The sequence below is a fragment of the Magnolia sinica genome, chromosome 5, assembly GCF_029962835.1.
Source record: "Magnolia sinica isolate HGM2019 chromosome 5, MsV1, whole genome shotgun sequence".
Lineage (NCBI taxonomy): Eukaryota > Viridiplantae > Streptophyta > Magnoliopsida > Magnoliales > Magnoliaceae > Magnolia > Magnolia sinica.
Window position 1 is genome coordinate 6035373 of NC_080577.1, and position 16088 is coordinate 6051460.

The window sequence follows — 16088 nt, forward strand, 5'->3', positions numbered from 1 at the left end:
AATATATCCGATCTCAAGTGGAACACACCATAGGAAACAGTGCGAATTGAACATCTACAGTTGCAAGTTTTGGATAAATCTTGTATTTGTGTTTTCCCTTCATCTATGTCTCTTTGATCTTATGAATAGGTTGAATGAGAAATAAACATCACTGTGGCCCCTAGAAAGGTTTCAACGGTGGAAGTCATTATTCCAACTGTTTCCAATGTTACGGTCCACTTGATCTTTTTTTATGCTTAAATTTTGGTCTCAACCACTAAAATAAGACGGAAAAACGGATGGACGGCGTGGATGTATCAGATACATTCACGGTGGGCCCAAAAGAGTTTACTCCGTACGATAAGAGTGTACTGAGTAACTCAGTACGCAATCCGATTTCCCTCCTTCCCGAAAACCATACGTCCGCTCTCCTCCCCGAAAAGTCTCCTTCGGAAGGAAACCCTCGCCCGTCTCTCTTTTATTTTATCGGGTTTGGGTTAGGGTTTTTCAAGAGTTTAATTCCGCCATGGCATCCACAGAAGCATCACAGCAAAGCGGCAATGGAGTTACGAAACCGGGCATGAGGAAGCCAGTGTTTACGAAGGCGGACCAGCTGAAGCCCGGCACGAGCGGCCACACCCTCACAGTCAAGGTCGTCAGCTCTAAGACGGTCATGCAAAAGGGCAGGGCCGCTTCTCCCCACCTCCGCCACACGCGCGTCGCCGAATGCCTCGTTGGCGACGAGACCGGCTGCATCATCTTCACCGCCCGCAATGATCAAGGTACCAACGCATGTCCATGCCTACATTCATGCATGCATGCCATGTATGTCACGCCTTCTTTGCAATCTTTGTCCTTTTCTCTCTTGATGAAACCCTAACCCTAGAATTATTTATTTAGTTACCTAATCTCAATTCCTGTGATGTTTGAAACACTAGAAAAACCCTAGTTTTTGGTAGTACGATCTGAGTGCCCTCCAAACCATTGTATAGTTTTCATCCCAAATTTACCTTCGTACTTGGGCCGTGCCTCCAAATGAAACGGAGACTGTGGCCTGACTTGTGTGGGTATGACGGCAGGGTAACTTTCGCTGCTCCAGAGCGAGAAATGGCGGTGACTACTCGAACATGCACATGGCATAGTTGTAGGGCAATCTTCACTGTCCAAATTTCTGACACAATCCAAAAAATTGCGCTGAGAATACCATACTCAACATCTGTTTTCCCTTAAAATTTGGACTGCTCACTGTTTTTTTTCTTGAACCATCCATATGGTAGCCATAAATGTATGGTTGGTATTGATTGATTAGAGTGATTTTAGATCTATGCTCCATGCACCATGGGACCAACGATGGTCACCTCCATTTTCTAAATGGTGCAAAACTAACATTAAAGTCAAGCCCTTCATAAATTCATTCCCCCCCATGAGGCGGTGCATTGGCCGAAGACATGCCCTCTGTGCCTACATGAGGTATGCTAGCACGGTCCGATAGAAATTAGGCTCTGGCTCAGCCTGTTTATTTGATGGGCCCGAAAAAGAGCCCTGAGCCTGGTCCACGGGCATGCAACTGCACTGCTGCAGCTTGTGATGGGCTTGGCACATGATCCCGATGGCCTGCCTGGTCCATTGACGGCTATATGTTGAACCCAAACTTGCTGCTATTTTGATTATGACATCTGAAACCTTAACTTCTGTTAGAATTTTAACTCTCTTTTCCCACTTCCAGTTGTTGGTGTTCACATGAGATTATTTTTTATGGAATTTGTGAATATAACATGCTTTTTATTTTGTCAGTAGGAATGTTTGTTTCTAGATGTCGAAAAGGGCTTGCACTTCCTGCTTAAACCTGTCCTTCAATCCTGGACAGAAATGTGGTCAGTTTCCAGATTATGTTAAAATTATTTTCGTGTGCGTCTAAGGGCCTTAGCAGATGCTTGAAAATGAATTAATCTCATTTTAGTTAATCATAATTATGTAGTAGAGATTGTGATAATTGGTTGCGAAGATTATTTAGTCCTTACCATAAAGAAATATGATCACATAATTACGATTAACAAAAATGACGTGAAATTATTTTTAAGCGTATACCAGACAGGCCCTGCCACTTACTTAAAACTTTAATCTCAACTCATTTTAAGTGGCACCTAGACAGGCCCAAGATGTAGTTGCTTTTGGGATTGTATAATCTGGTTTTGATTTTTGGGCCACAAGTATTTCTGTTCTTCAGGAGTTTTCCATGAAAAGTGAGCCTATGTTTGATGACCAATGATTGAATCACTGAAAGATGGATCTGATGGCATGCTTTTAAGTAGTGGTTTCTTAGTGGCTCGCCTGAAACCAGTATGACATGCCCCAACTTATTCCACTTCTATTCTGTTTTTGTCCAGTGACTTGTTTCGTTGACTATGACACGGGAACTAGAACAACTCATCCAAGTTGACTTATCTAGGTTGCAGATGATGTTTAGAATGTGCATCCATCCAAAATGCTAGGCAAATGGAATTTAGGATAGTTGATGCGACCATTGTACAACACTTCTTTCTTCTAACTCATAGTGATGTCTGTCTTTTGGGGCAGTGGACTTGATGAAACCGGGTGCTACTGTGATACTGCGAAATGCTAAAATTGATATGTTCAAGGGGTTGATGAGGCTGGCGGTTGACAAGTGGGGCCGGGTTGAGGTCACTGAGCCTGCTAAATTTATAGTGGATGAGGATAACAATCTGTCTCTTGTTGAGTATGAACTGGTGAACATTGTCCAGGAGTGACTAGGATCTCTATTTGTGGATGTGATACATAAGAGGTGAAAAAGCATGAAGATGGCCGAGCTTTTGAAAGCATAATTGGTTAGTTTTATCTTTGTTGGAGCTCTTACCAAGGAGGTAACATTTTTACTTTTTTAAACGAAAACAATTTCAAGTTAGGATACAAAATCTCACTGAATCTTTTGACTTTGTTGTTGTTCTTTAATACCTGCCTTGAACTAGAATTAGTTGTGTTGGTGGTGGGTTGTAGAAAAGGATTGGTTACTCATGGATTCGTTTCATGAGACGCACATATACTTACTGAATTTGCGAAAGACAAGCTAGTGTTTATTATAATAAGATCTTTGTCAATTTCTTCTTCATGCTTTTGGCTTTAGATTTTGCTGATGTTGGCTCATGAGTGGTTTGCTAGCCTAACAGGCACACACACGCACACGGGTCCACGCCCTGCCATCCCCCACCCTCAAAAGAAAAGAAAAAATGAGTTTTTGGAGGCAGCTGACATGTCTACTAGAGCAGCCTGGATGAATTGATGGTGTTGAAATTTTATTGATGGTTTGGACCTGAGTAAAGAAAGCTTTGTGTGCTTTCTCTAGATGAGAAATATGGTACAAGTACCTTGGAACAATGATGTTGTTGTCATTCGATTGGGTGCTGGCTGCAATTTGCATTTGATTTTTCATGTTGCCTGTGTGGCCCACTGTAACATGCTAGCCTGTGAAGTTCAAGGAACTGTCTCACAATATATGTATTCTTCCAAATGTATCAGATGTGATCAATGTTGTCAAAAGCAATTGCACAAAAGCAATGTTGTCAATGTATGGCATATGGGATAGTATGCGATCGCATATTGCATAAAGAGGCCGCATAATGGCATATGCAATTGCATACCTTCCATTTTTCCCGATTTTATTTTATTTTTTTTCAAAAACAAAATTAAAAAGTTGTGCGATTGTGCAATCGCACAGGATCACTTTATGCCCACTTGACAACATTGGATGTGATACCTGCTTTCTATCTCTCCATGCGGATTCTGCATTAGGGTGTTCGTTTTTTGGGGATGCCATCCAAATAGTAAATGACACAATTATCCGGGTGGATCAGTTTCGATTCTGTCAGTGTTTGGGGTGGCTCAGAAACTGGAAACTTTTTTAATGGGTGGACATGGCATCTCTACCATTTCCACCTCTAATCGCCAATTGCCAACATGAGTTACCCTGGTGCCATGCTGTTTCATATCTGATCCGTACCTCGTTTGTCCCATGCAAGGGTCCATTAAAATTTTAAAAAAAAGACTTTTAGTTAGACGCAACCAGATCACTGCATTCATATACGTGGGCCAATCCATGAAGCGGTCTCCTCCGGGCAAACTTAGTACGCCCTGCCCGGTTGCCATTTAAAAATGAATTCATCTCATTGTCATTAACATTAATTGTGCATGAGAAATCTTGGTTAGGATTAAAAATAATATTGATGACCCCATAGTTTGTACAGACTTTTGCTAGGTACATGCATGTGCAGTAGAGCTCATCTATTGCTACAAAAGTGACATGAGATCCAATTCATCTATCAGGTGGGACCGATCTTGTGCATGTTTTTTTTTTTTCCAAAAGAAAATATGGTTCACTCGACGTGTAGGCCCCAATATTTGAAACAAGTGGATGGCCCAGAAAACTTATTTTTCAAAGCCGTATTTGTTTTACTTACTGTGTTCCACCTGACCACTGGATCAACCTGATTATTGGTCGAAAGGCATCAACAGTGGTGCCGTTCTGATGGATGGATTGGATCTTGGACCATCGTTCCATGCTGGCACGTGGGTGGGTGCGGGCTTAGCAGAGTTCATGTCTAAACTATGACCTCTAATACGCAATTGCTGTTAATTAAAATGAGATTGGACTCATTTGTAAGCGGCAGCTAAACAGGGCCTAGATGGTTTTATCAGTGTCCCCTTAAATATCAAACATGGTGGACCCCATGTTCTCCACGTCGGCTTTGTAGGAGTGAAATACCGGTTTTCCCTCTCGTAAATCTCTATTATGGGTATTTCTTTGTCTTTAAAAACTTCTCATAATTGCAATTACGTGTATTTCTTTGTTTTATTAAAAAAAATAAATCATAATTGCAATTAAGCTAGGAAAGGTGCTCCGTGCTTCCAAAAGGGCCCACCAGATACTTGGGTTAAGGATACCAGTCTAAATGAACCCCGAAAGAGTTACATTAAGCTCCTATCGTGCTGAGTAAACTCTGTTGAGCCCATCTTAAATGTATATGGCATATCCATGCCGTCCATCCATTTTTCCATCTCATTTGAGGGGTTGAGCCCAAAATTGAAGAATATCCAAAGCTAAGTGGACCGTACCACAGGAAAGAGTGGGAATAATGATTCCCACCATTGAAACCTTCCTAGGGCCCACAGTGATGTTTATTTGTCATCACCCTTTCATAAGATCGCAAAGACATGGATGAATGGAAAAAACAAATATCAGCTTGATCCAAAACTTCTGTGCCCCCAAGAATTTTTCAATGGAAGATGTTCAATTCATATTGCTTACTGTATTGTGGTCCATTTGAACTTTGGATGTGCTTCATTTTTGTGCTAAGGATATATAAGTATCTAGTAAAATTGATGGACGGAGTGGATAAAAAACGTAAATTATGGTGGATCCCACAGAGTTTACTCAGTACGCAATCTGCTTCCATCCCAAATCACCACCCAGGCGGAAAGGATTAGTTTGCTAAGTGCATTGAAAGCTTCCGTGCATTTGGAACTCATTCGCTGCAACAGCTCCTATTGGGGGACCATCCATTAGATCCAGTCCATTCGTCACGGGCAAAAACTCATACGATCCAAAATTGAATCAGTCATTCGCAAAATGAATTGATGAGATTGTTTGCAGAAGATGCATATTTAAAAAAATAATAATAATAATTAGGTATTCTTAGGACTATCACATTGATGCGAGTTTTCCATAGTGTACGTGGGCTGAACTTAATGGATGGTCCGGGTAGGTGATGAGGATGCCAATGAATCCAAATGCAACCAGGCGCATCAGAAGGTTTCCATACACTCGGCCTACCAGACCATTTGTTTCTGATGGAACTAAGCTAAATAATGGGCCCAGGCATCCACATGTTGCGGCCCACCTTATAGGTCAGGTTGGGTTTTGCGTGTTGGTACATGGCGCATGGGAAAGTTACCATACACCGAACCCACAAGACCATTTCTCTCAGATGAACGCCTCAGAGGGTGCACTTTGTGGTGTGGCGCTGGCTGAACTATACTAAAATTTGGGCACATTCATCCACATAACTGGCCCACCTGATGGGTCAGCTTGGATCTTGCACGTCGACAGATGGCCACATGGGGATGTGGTAGGACCCAAAGAACCTAAAAGGCAAGCAAGTCTATGGAAAGTCCTCGGATTATCACCTTTTTACATACATGGAATACTATATCAACGCAGAGCCAATGCCTTTTTCCAGTAGCGTAAAACACAGCCACATGCTTCACCGAATAGTGATGGGTCCCACCACTCTACGGTTGGGTTCCCTAATGGCAATTGTTACGGTTATCAGTGGTTCAATTTGCATGGGCAGGCAACTAGCCTACGCACGTATCCCTAAAGTTTTTGGTCAATGTAGATATCTATTTTTGGTAAGGTGGAACGATCAGCTTGTGCTTGGGTCGGTTTTCCTTAGAGATGGGCTACTATCACCTGGTAAAGTTCTCAAAATCCATTTGCAGATAATTTCCTAAAGTTAATAGAACAGGTAAAAACCTCACCAGGTTTGACTGCAGCCTTTCTGCCCGTCCAGTGTTTGGGCCACATTTCATGTTTGTTTGCATCGCGTGGGCTTTGTTTGGATGTTCAATTGAAATGAGTTGCAAATGCTCAATATGATAAAAGGGTAAAAATGAAGCATACCCAATTGCAATTCGGGATTTGATATTCATGAATTAAAATTAAGCCACCCCGACCTTGTTGCTTCCCCCATATACAACTCAGTGAATTGAAGTTTTGTCAAATCAAAGCATCCAAACACACCCACAACCACAACCACTCAAATTTGCAGCAGCAGAATCAACGCCTCACCATGCACAGAACAAAGAAAAACCATCACGAACAGAAAGATGACACGTCCATGTCCAAGTTCTCCAAACATGGCAACCAGCACCCGAAATCTCAATCAAGCTCAGAGAAACAACCACATCAAAAGGTTTGGTGCCTAAATGGATACCAGATTCCTGTCCAGAAGTCATGATCTTGAACAGTGGGAGCCATTATTACTGGAAAACATCTTTTCACTGGGAAAATTTTCTACGATGTATATGCCTCTCAAGCAGGTCTACAAATCCCTCAAAGAGAGCTCATGAAGAAGAAATACCACCAATGAAATGCATCCCACAAGCCAAACTCATCCATCTACAATACAACCAAATACACATATGGAGGCCACTTAGAAAACAAGAAAATCCGAACGAACGGAAATTAAGAAAGTATGAGTTACCAACAAGCGATTATCATCAACCCATTTCATCAAACTTGTTTTGCATCACTATGGTAGTTTAAAAGATTGCCCCTATTCTCAACCGAAAATGAAAATTAAATTATAGAATTGAGGGCGTCATGAGTATGTCTTCAAACTGAAATGGCCGATGATACAAGGAGATGTCACAACCCTAAACAAGCAAATGAATTGCAACTTGGTCAATTGGTGAGATAATGTGCAATGGTGTATCAGCACTGAAAGAAAATAGAAAAGAGAAAGGGATGCAGTCCCAACAAATCATCTCAACAGGGAAATTTACAGTCCAGTAGTAACTTAAAAAAAAACAAAAAGACATCGATCTCACTACAAAATAATAATAATAATAATAACAACAACTACCTTTTTTTCAGTTTTTTTTTTTTCTCTTCGGATGATACCATCACAACAGTCTTTGATCCTCCAAAGATTAAACTTAAACAATACACTTAATGAACTACATTATTTATAAATGACTACCATGATTGCGTTTTGTGCTATTCAGGAAATTCATCCATCCAAATATCTTGTCACTCTTAAATTATTCCATGCCCTTCCATTGACTAACCTTTGCCTACCATTGAAGGTAGGCCCCACAGAACGTACAGTTCACATTGAAGACAGGGCCAAGTTGGACCCAACATAATGAACAGTCTACATCAAAGGCTAGCCTCACATAATGGATGGTGGATATTAAAGGTGGGCCCAAATCAAAGCTATATGGGATAGTATGCGATCACATTTACATAAAGAGGCTGCATAATGGCATATGCAATTGCATATACTTTCCATTTTTCCCGATTTTATTTTTTTTCATTTTTTTTCAAAAACAAAATTAAAAAGTTGTGTGATTGTGCAATCGCACAGGATCACTTTATGCCCACTTTATACCCAAAAGAAAGAGATACTTTTGTCCCAAAATACTTCTATAAGGTGCTACTCAATGGTTCACTCTTGCTAGGGTGCTAGACTCTTGGGAGTTTCAACTCCCGGTCAAGGGTTCGAGTACCCATAGGTGGTGAAATTCCACTAGCGTGAGTGTGTGGGGTGTGTGTGTGTGTGTTAAAAATAAATTTATTTTTTTTTAAAAAGGTGCTACTCAATGAATTGCACAGTATTTTCCTTCCCAGCAAGCTCTAAGAACAGCTCCATGTTGTTTATTGGAGAAACAAGCCCCGAGACGACAAACTACAAGTTGACATGGACTTTCCATTCAAACTGACCCTACGAGGGCAGTGCAAAAACTAGAATGTCTTCAAATGGTTGATAATTGCAATATGCTTCAAGAACAGGTGGAACCTTTTTTTGGGGGGGGGCATCCAACACAACTTCTTGCCAAAAAGAAGAAGAGGATTTCCAGGTTCAAAAGGCTATAGCATGCAACAAATGCTTTGTAGTAGTGAACAAATCCAAAGATAACATATTATATATCTTGAGAAAAACCAAGACCAAAGTCTTAACCATTCCACAAAGTAGTCAATTCATGTAATTTAGCAGGAATCTTAGGCCCAGTAATATGATTCACAGAAAATCCAAAGCAGATACCTTTGTTGGGGTGACAGCCCAGGGGTACATTCAAAACTAACATAACATAAGAGGTGGACAGTGATATACATGGATTTGTTTTGAAGAAGAGAGTCACAAAGGTATCTGCTTTCGATTTTCTGACTAACTGTGCACACTTGAGTGGCGTAACTCTCAGTTTCTGAGTCATGGCAAGAATTTTTTAAGCATAATGGAGGTTTGTCATGTTCAATCTATTGGCGCTGATTTGACATATTTTGATGTGTTTACTTTATGCTTTTGGCAATTTTAGTTGCTTCTTAGCTAAAAATAAAAGCAGTTGAACTCCTCATCTGATCATCACTTTGAATGAAGTCAGCAATATATAGCTTTTTTCAGATGTTGATGTGGACACGCTTATAATTCTGAGAAGAATTCAAATCAGAAAGGTAGAGGAATTTATACAATTAGATTACCCAGAAATATCTAGGCAGAGAGGTTTCCCACTTACCTATATATGGCTATATGCCTATAGCACTGCAATGAGGCAACATAGAAACTGACACTAGTTGTAGATGTGGCATCTATACTTGTAGCGAGAGTTTAGTATTCCTGTTGGATTATCTTCATTCTTTTCTGAACCCCTACTGATTTTCTAGGAGTAATAAGTTGTAGAGTGAGCACTCATATTCATTTCCAATCCTGATTTTTTTGGAAATGCGGAATCACGTCTCCAATAATTGCATCCATGTCCAAACAGGCATCATACGGTGAGGCGCACACGCACACACAGCCCATATGAGTCTATGACAGCTTAGGGCCAATGTAAGTGCAGGTAGATATAGTACAACTGTACGAGTAGACCTAATATTAGATATGATCCTAAATGATCAAGATGTTGCCGGCAGACAGGGTAGCTGCAGCTAATCAACCAGCTTAGTGGCCAACAGGACAGTGCAATGAACCTTTGCCAATAACACTGCCACTGCTTTTGACCCCTTTTGTGCCCATTTCATGTTTGATTGGCAACAACTTCTTTCTTGTCTTCATATGGCTGTACCTGACAAGTCCTCCCCCTCCTAGGAAGTAACAGTTTCTATTGTCTCATCTCATTTTTCTGCTTGTGATGCACCTCATCTCTCACAATTTAGCAACAAAATTTTCCAAAGTTGCACCTTAAACCCATCAGACAGGATCTAACCATAGGGGAGAGTTTTCAATGGCTTGAACTAAGACGACTAAAATTCAATCATTAGACCAGTCAATCAGATTTCAGTAATCTCAATAAATCATATCCACCAAACAACCTCAAAACAATGTCTGCAGCAAATTGAACTTATGAAGAACCCAACCATTAATAATCCACTCGGGTTAGTTAAAATTTCAATGACAAAACACAGCCAGTATATAAATCATGCAGTTCTTCCCAACAATGTCAGGTATCAACTGTCTTAGATCGCAGGGATGGCATACTCAGCACTTCATTAGATCCCCCTAGAGCCTGTCACACGTCATCGTTGCCAACTGGTTTAGTACAAAATATTAGCATACTTTTTTTTTAAACAATGATATAAAATAACAGAAGTTAATACTTCAAGAAAAATTCATGAGGTTTGCTCCGTTATCATACAGATTATAAGCATCCGTTTAATATGTCTATGTTTATCAATATGCTTCACTAAATAATGCTGATGTATCTTTTAAAAAAAAAAAAAAAAACTAAATAATGCTGATGTGGTGAATATAAATTCGGATTAATCTACATAAGGCAGGAAAGAAAACCTCTAATTCCAAGATAATGATGCCTACAATATTACTGCATCATTGGCAAACTAATCATGTAGGCAGAGGCTTACACAATTGAACTTTAAAAATAATAATAATAATAATAATATAAAATAAAATAAAATAAAAAATTGTAAGCAGAGCCATTCCTAATAGAATAAAGCATTTCAGGGTTGTTTAGAATGTATTAGGATAAACACATTAATAACACTGTAGAATGCCAAGTAGAAAGTAGTTCATTCCTACATATTTGGCACAAAGATACAATGCCAGTTGAAACCATCAAAAGAAAAGGAAGAATAAAAAAAAAAGAGCCACAACTACCGGTTGTGCCAACATTAGAAGTTTTACATGTGACAGCAACACTTTAGGAAATGAAGTTGTTGCAGAAGCAGCCTTTTGTACCAACTAGAGAATGTCATAATTTGGCACATCATGGCAGAACATTCACGGCCAAATAGTATTTACCATAAAAATAGCAAGAAGGAAAACTTACAACAAAATCAGTTAATAGATCAGATCATGCAGACAAAAACCTTGAAGCATGCTCCCGTGACACTCTGCAACTAAGAGTACATAAAGAAGAAAGTTTCTACACTTTCCCAAAATTAGAGTGACAATTTCCTATGCACGTAGGTCTCCTCCTTAGGGTATGAATATACATGACCTCTTCACATGTTGCAATCCTCTTCTTCACCAAAGGCATGTTTGGGTACATAGAATCCAAAGAAAAGAAAGGGAGTGAAATTATGCAATCATGAATTTCTTGAGAACTAATGAAACATGGAATCCAATTTTGAGTTCTTGTTTGGATAGTAAGTGGAAATGTCATACTCCTTTCACAACACTTACCCTAGGCTCTTGTGCTAAGAATCCAAAATATGAAAAAGGTGTGTTGGTTGCTTGGTGGAATCCTTATCCACTTTATACTTTGCTATCCAAACAACAAAATTGTCACGTGAAAGGAAAGCCCTTTTCCTTTTCCATTGTTTGGCAAAGAATCCATGGTTTCCAAACATGGCCTAAGCATTCATAATTGCAACCAATCTACATCAAAAATAGAATATGAGACACTGAGATTAGGCTTGAATCTTAGGACCTGTGTACTGTATTCAACTATGACTTTTGAGCTACTCCATAGACTAGAGTAGTATTTAGACAAATTGCAAACCCAGTAATACTTGATGAATATCGTTCCAGTTTTGACGGTCTACCTACAGAAACTACAAGGATATTCTGATGGAAGGTTATAGGATGAAGCTAAATCCAATATAAGGCCTGAATTACAATTGTAAATGGGACACTCCTAATAATCGTCATGAACACTATGTGCATGACAATGATTGCAGGGCCATTAAATATATCATCAGAGTAAGATCTACTTTTTTTCCTTTTTTCCCCTTAGATATATGTTGTTTTTCTCAAGTTCATATTGAAGGCAATTCCCTGACAAATAGACTGCGCTAATCATGCCATACCATGTAACTTCTATTGCACCTGAGTTGGGTTACCGTTGTACCATTTCTGTAGTTTCCAAAATTTTCACTTCACAATTGTTAAAAAGAAGAAGAAGAAGAAGAAGAAGAAGAAAGAAAAGAAAAGAAAAACAAAGAAAATCGTAAATGTAAAAGCTTAAAATAGGTATAAAATAAACGCAATATATTATCAACAACCAAAAACATGGTTAATCAATTGCAATTGGATGCCATTTTTATTCTAGAATAGTTCACTGACCACATTTGCACAAAAACTAAATGCAGTACATATATTTACACATTTCGAATCCAATACTGATAGCATAGTCCTAGGGCTTTCTTTACCATTGACAAAAGAGTCTTTCCTTAAAATTCAGTGCTTCTTCGTTGTTTATTACCTTCAAAAATATTGTGGATAAATCCTCACAAACCTTCAAACATAACATAAAAGAACAAAGAGTCGCAATGAATGGAAGAAGTTTATCACAGAAATAAGTAAATATGACTGCATGAATTGCATCAAATAAACGATGGGAGTGACTTAAAAAATTCCAAAGACAATTCATTTGTCTCTTCATCATTTTCAAGATACATCAGTGTTCAACTTTCCTAGTTTTTGGGAAAAAAAAAAATCTCCTTCCTTAACTAGTCTATTGATAAAACCCCTCACTAATGCTTGCAAAGCTTGATAAGCAAAAAAACCAAGTTATTCCACCTTTGTCTGCTGGATCATCATCTAGTTTCATCTTGGCCTACAAGAGGAAAAGGAAGCATGCACTATTTCTATCAAAACAGAAGGAAAGACGAATAGGAGAATGACATGTTGACCAAGAAATGATGAGAAAAGGAACATAACAGAAAGAAATAATGTCATGCTATTGAACTTGAATAAAGACCCAACGGCTGGAGATCACAACAATTCATAAAGCTACTTTGCTTATTGTTCTTCCAATAAAAGGAAAGAAGTGTGTTGTTGATGCAGACATTAATCACCTTGTTCTGTTTGAATTCATGTCCACCATAATGCCATCATGTTTATGAAATGCTTACCAGAAACATAAAACAAGTGAGAGACACCAACAAAATCATGACTGAAACCTTAGCACGCTTGGTCAGAGGTCGAAATGAAGAACACAAACTCAATGGTGTCCCAATCTATCCCACATAATTGCCTTCTCTATGCACGTCTCTATAAGGCATCATGTATAAATTTCAACAGAATTTGAAGACATAAGAGATACATTGCCAAAGTTGACATCCATGTCCAGGCATAACCAACATAGCATTGGCTAAAGGATGATTCTATAAGAATCAGCTTTGGAAGAGGAGGAGGAGGAGGAGGAGGAGAAGAAGAGAGCTAATGATTACATAGGATAAAGATAGCTGACCAGACTTCCAAATATAATGAGAAAAAGTACTGTTAACCCTTCTCTGCAAAAAAGATGCCCTTAATTACAATTGTCCCAATAGAGAAGATTCTCAAATCATTATGGCTCATGAGCATCAGCCTCTGGTTACTAGCCATCTCAATTGCATCCTTGGGATAATTGATGTGGTGTTGAAGATAATAAATTTTCGCTCAATACCTGACCTATTTTCAATTAGTTTCTCATATAACTCCATGAGTGAATTTCTTATAGAGGGAAAGATCTTCACAATTTCGGGCATTGTACCCCAAATCCAAGAATTTAAAAAAATGAAAAAGAAAAAAAAGAAAAGTCTCTAGATTGCTAGATGGCAGAGTCAACCAAAAGCTGCATGAGGAAGTGGATAGGGCATTCCTAATCCTTTCATCCTAAATTCCAAAGAGAGTCCTTGATAGTATCATGTTGCTTGATTCTGAGAGGGTGAATTTCCGCTTGCAATGCATGCTTTTGTTTCATTTTTCTTGTTTTTTAACGAGTTGGCCATCTTCTCCAAAAAAAAAAGAAGAGAAGTATCATGATGCTTAGCTATTTCCTAGACATGGTATGGCTAACTTCTTTCTCTTCCGGAACAAGCTCAGTTTGGAAAATACTACCAATGAATTCAATCTTAGGGCTGGCAATGGGGCGGGCCTAGCAAGGCAAAATCAATATTTTGAGCAGGCCTAGCCTTACCAGTTCAAAATCTAGGCCTGAACCAGCCTCAAGCCTGCCTGTTGCCCAGCCTATTCAATCTATTAGGGGAATTTCGGTCTTTATACTAAGAAATAAAAGCTCAGGATCCCTTCTACCAAATGGGCAATACGGAGAGAGCACAATCAGTACATGACCTCTAATCCAAGAACGGTTTGACTTATCAACTCTGCCCATTAAAAAATATCCCCACCCCCATATATTTTCTTAGAGAATTAAATGGTAGGAAAAATGGAAAGAAAACATGAGTTCTGGATATGTGAAAGTCATCAAATGAACTTTTTCCTTTTCCTTGTCCTTCTTCTCTTATTATAACAGGTGTAGCAAAGTAGCAAACCCTTGCCATGGACTTTGCCCGATTGTGATAGATACCATCTCACCCTTGCAGAATATCAACCATATAGAATGTGGTCCATATTTATCCCCAAAGAAATCTGAATTCAGTTATTCACTTTGCCTATTGGTCCTATTCTATCTAACAACAATGACAGACTCACCGACTAAACATCTTTCTCCGCTAACAAGATTGAGAAAACAACAGTGCCACATTTCATGGAACTATATAATATCATGAGGGTGTTATTGTCTTTCAGTCCGTGTTGATTACAAAGGAGGTAAATTGCTTTTGAGGAGAGGAATGCTAAAATTTCCCAAACATTACATAAACTCCACAAAGAGACATGGTATCTGTTTGCAACATCCAACTTGCTCCAAGGCAAGTTTCACCATGGATTGGCAGAGACAAAAACAACCATGCAATGATCTTAACTGTTCTGACAGAGAGTTTCTGTCCATGGTCAACATTTCAACCATCTGATGGTCATGGTTCTTGAACTATACAGCCCACCCTAGATGCGGTCCGCATGAAAGCGGTCCAGGTGCCAAAAAGTGAGCGCCATGCATCCCCTGGGGTGGGCCCGCTACTTGAATGCGATACTAGCATTCCTATGCTTAACGAAATACAAAATTCAATAAGCCGTGATAACTCAAAAACCTGCACGAATCTGACTGATGTAGCAATCGGAAACGATGAGATATAAAATAAAATGCAAAATTTTTTAGAAATATCATTTCCGAAACCTATATCGATATGTATTTATGTATATACGAGAGAAACGCAAGAGTACCTTCGGAAAGCCAGCCGTAGCCAGGACGAGTGACGGAGAGCATCGAAGTGAGGAGAGCAGAAGAGGTGGCGGTGTGAAGCGGCAGCAGCGTCTCGACGCAGCAGCTCATCTCGACGGGCGACCTGATTTTTCGTTACGATCGACATCAGCGGTTCGGAGAGAGAGAGAGAGAGAGAGAGAGAGAGAGAGAGAGAGAGAGAGAGAGAGACCTGAGGAGGAAGCGAGAGGGAGAGGAGGAGCTGCGGAAGAAGGAAGAGGTGGTGGAGCGACCGGCTTTGGCTTCTGTGCCGAGCTTTGCCGCTGTGGCTGCTGCATTGCGGATGGAGGACGACGACCGGATCACGGACCTCGCGATGCTGGCCATGGGATTGATGGTTGCTGAGATTGCCGGGAAAAATGAGGGGCGGAGATCACTTCTTTTTTTTTTTGAGATGGGGAGAGAGCCGGGGTTTTGCGGTTTTGGGAGCTATGTACGAGTAAAACCCTACAACGAGCGAAGGAGGTGAATCTAGCCACACGTGTCAACCTGCACGCTGGCGAGCACGTGCCAATCTACTTGTTATACGTTCCGACGGATTGGCGGATGATACGTCGGGACTTTATTCTTTGAATCTGAGTCGTCATTCAATGATCCAGACCGTTTATACGATTAGTCTCGACTGGTATGTTGCATAAACAATAAATAAAATCTGTTCAATTAGATTACTTTAACCATATGATATTTGGTTCTTTTTTCTTTGAAAATGGACGGTCTCCGTAACTTTAATTAAACAAATGGTTGAACTATAATTGGAAAAATATTTGTTA

General features: G+C 39.6%; 2 protein-coding genes across 9 annotated transcripts; one reads left to right on the top strand and one right to left on the bottom strand.

Moving 5' to 3' along the window:
• Positions 1–404: 404 nt before the first annotated feature.
• Positions 405–3106, top strand: LOC131245257 (uncharacterized protein At4g28440-like). Its single transcript, XM_058244583.1, has 2 exons — positions 405–761; positions 2557–3106. The coding sequence occupies exons 1-2, from the start codon at positions 506–508 to the stop codon at positions 2745–2747; spliced, it is 447 nt and encodes a 148-aa protein (XP_058100566.1). The 5' UTR covers positions 405–505; the 3' UTR covers positions 2748–3106.
• A 3793-nt stretch (positions 3107–6899) lies between these two features.
• LOC131245258 (protein NUCLEAR FUSION DEFECTIVE 6, mitochondrial) lies at positions 6900–15748 on the bottom strand. Of its 8 annotated transcripts, none has more exons than XM_058244586.1 (4): positions 15491–15748; positions 15282–15403; positions 12753–12789; positions 7206–7428 (listed from the first exon to the last, which is right to left on the bottom strand). In XM_058244586.1, exons 1-3 carry the CDS (start codon positions 15643–15645, stop codon positions 12770–12772), a joined length of 297 nt encoding a protein of 98 aa, XP_058100569.1. In that variant the 5' UTR covers positions 15646–15748; the 3' UTR covers positions 7206–7428; positions 12753–12769. The 8 variants fall into 8 exon arrangements, with proteins under 8 accessions (XP_058100574.1, XP_058100569.1, XP_058100573.1 ...); XM_058244587.1 differs by lacking the exon at positions 7206–7428 and adding an exon at positions 10030–10278; XM_058244588.1 differs by lacking the exon at positions 7206–7428 and adding an exon at positions 10030–10301.
• Positions 15749–16088: the final 340 nt, after the last annotated feature.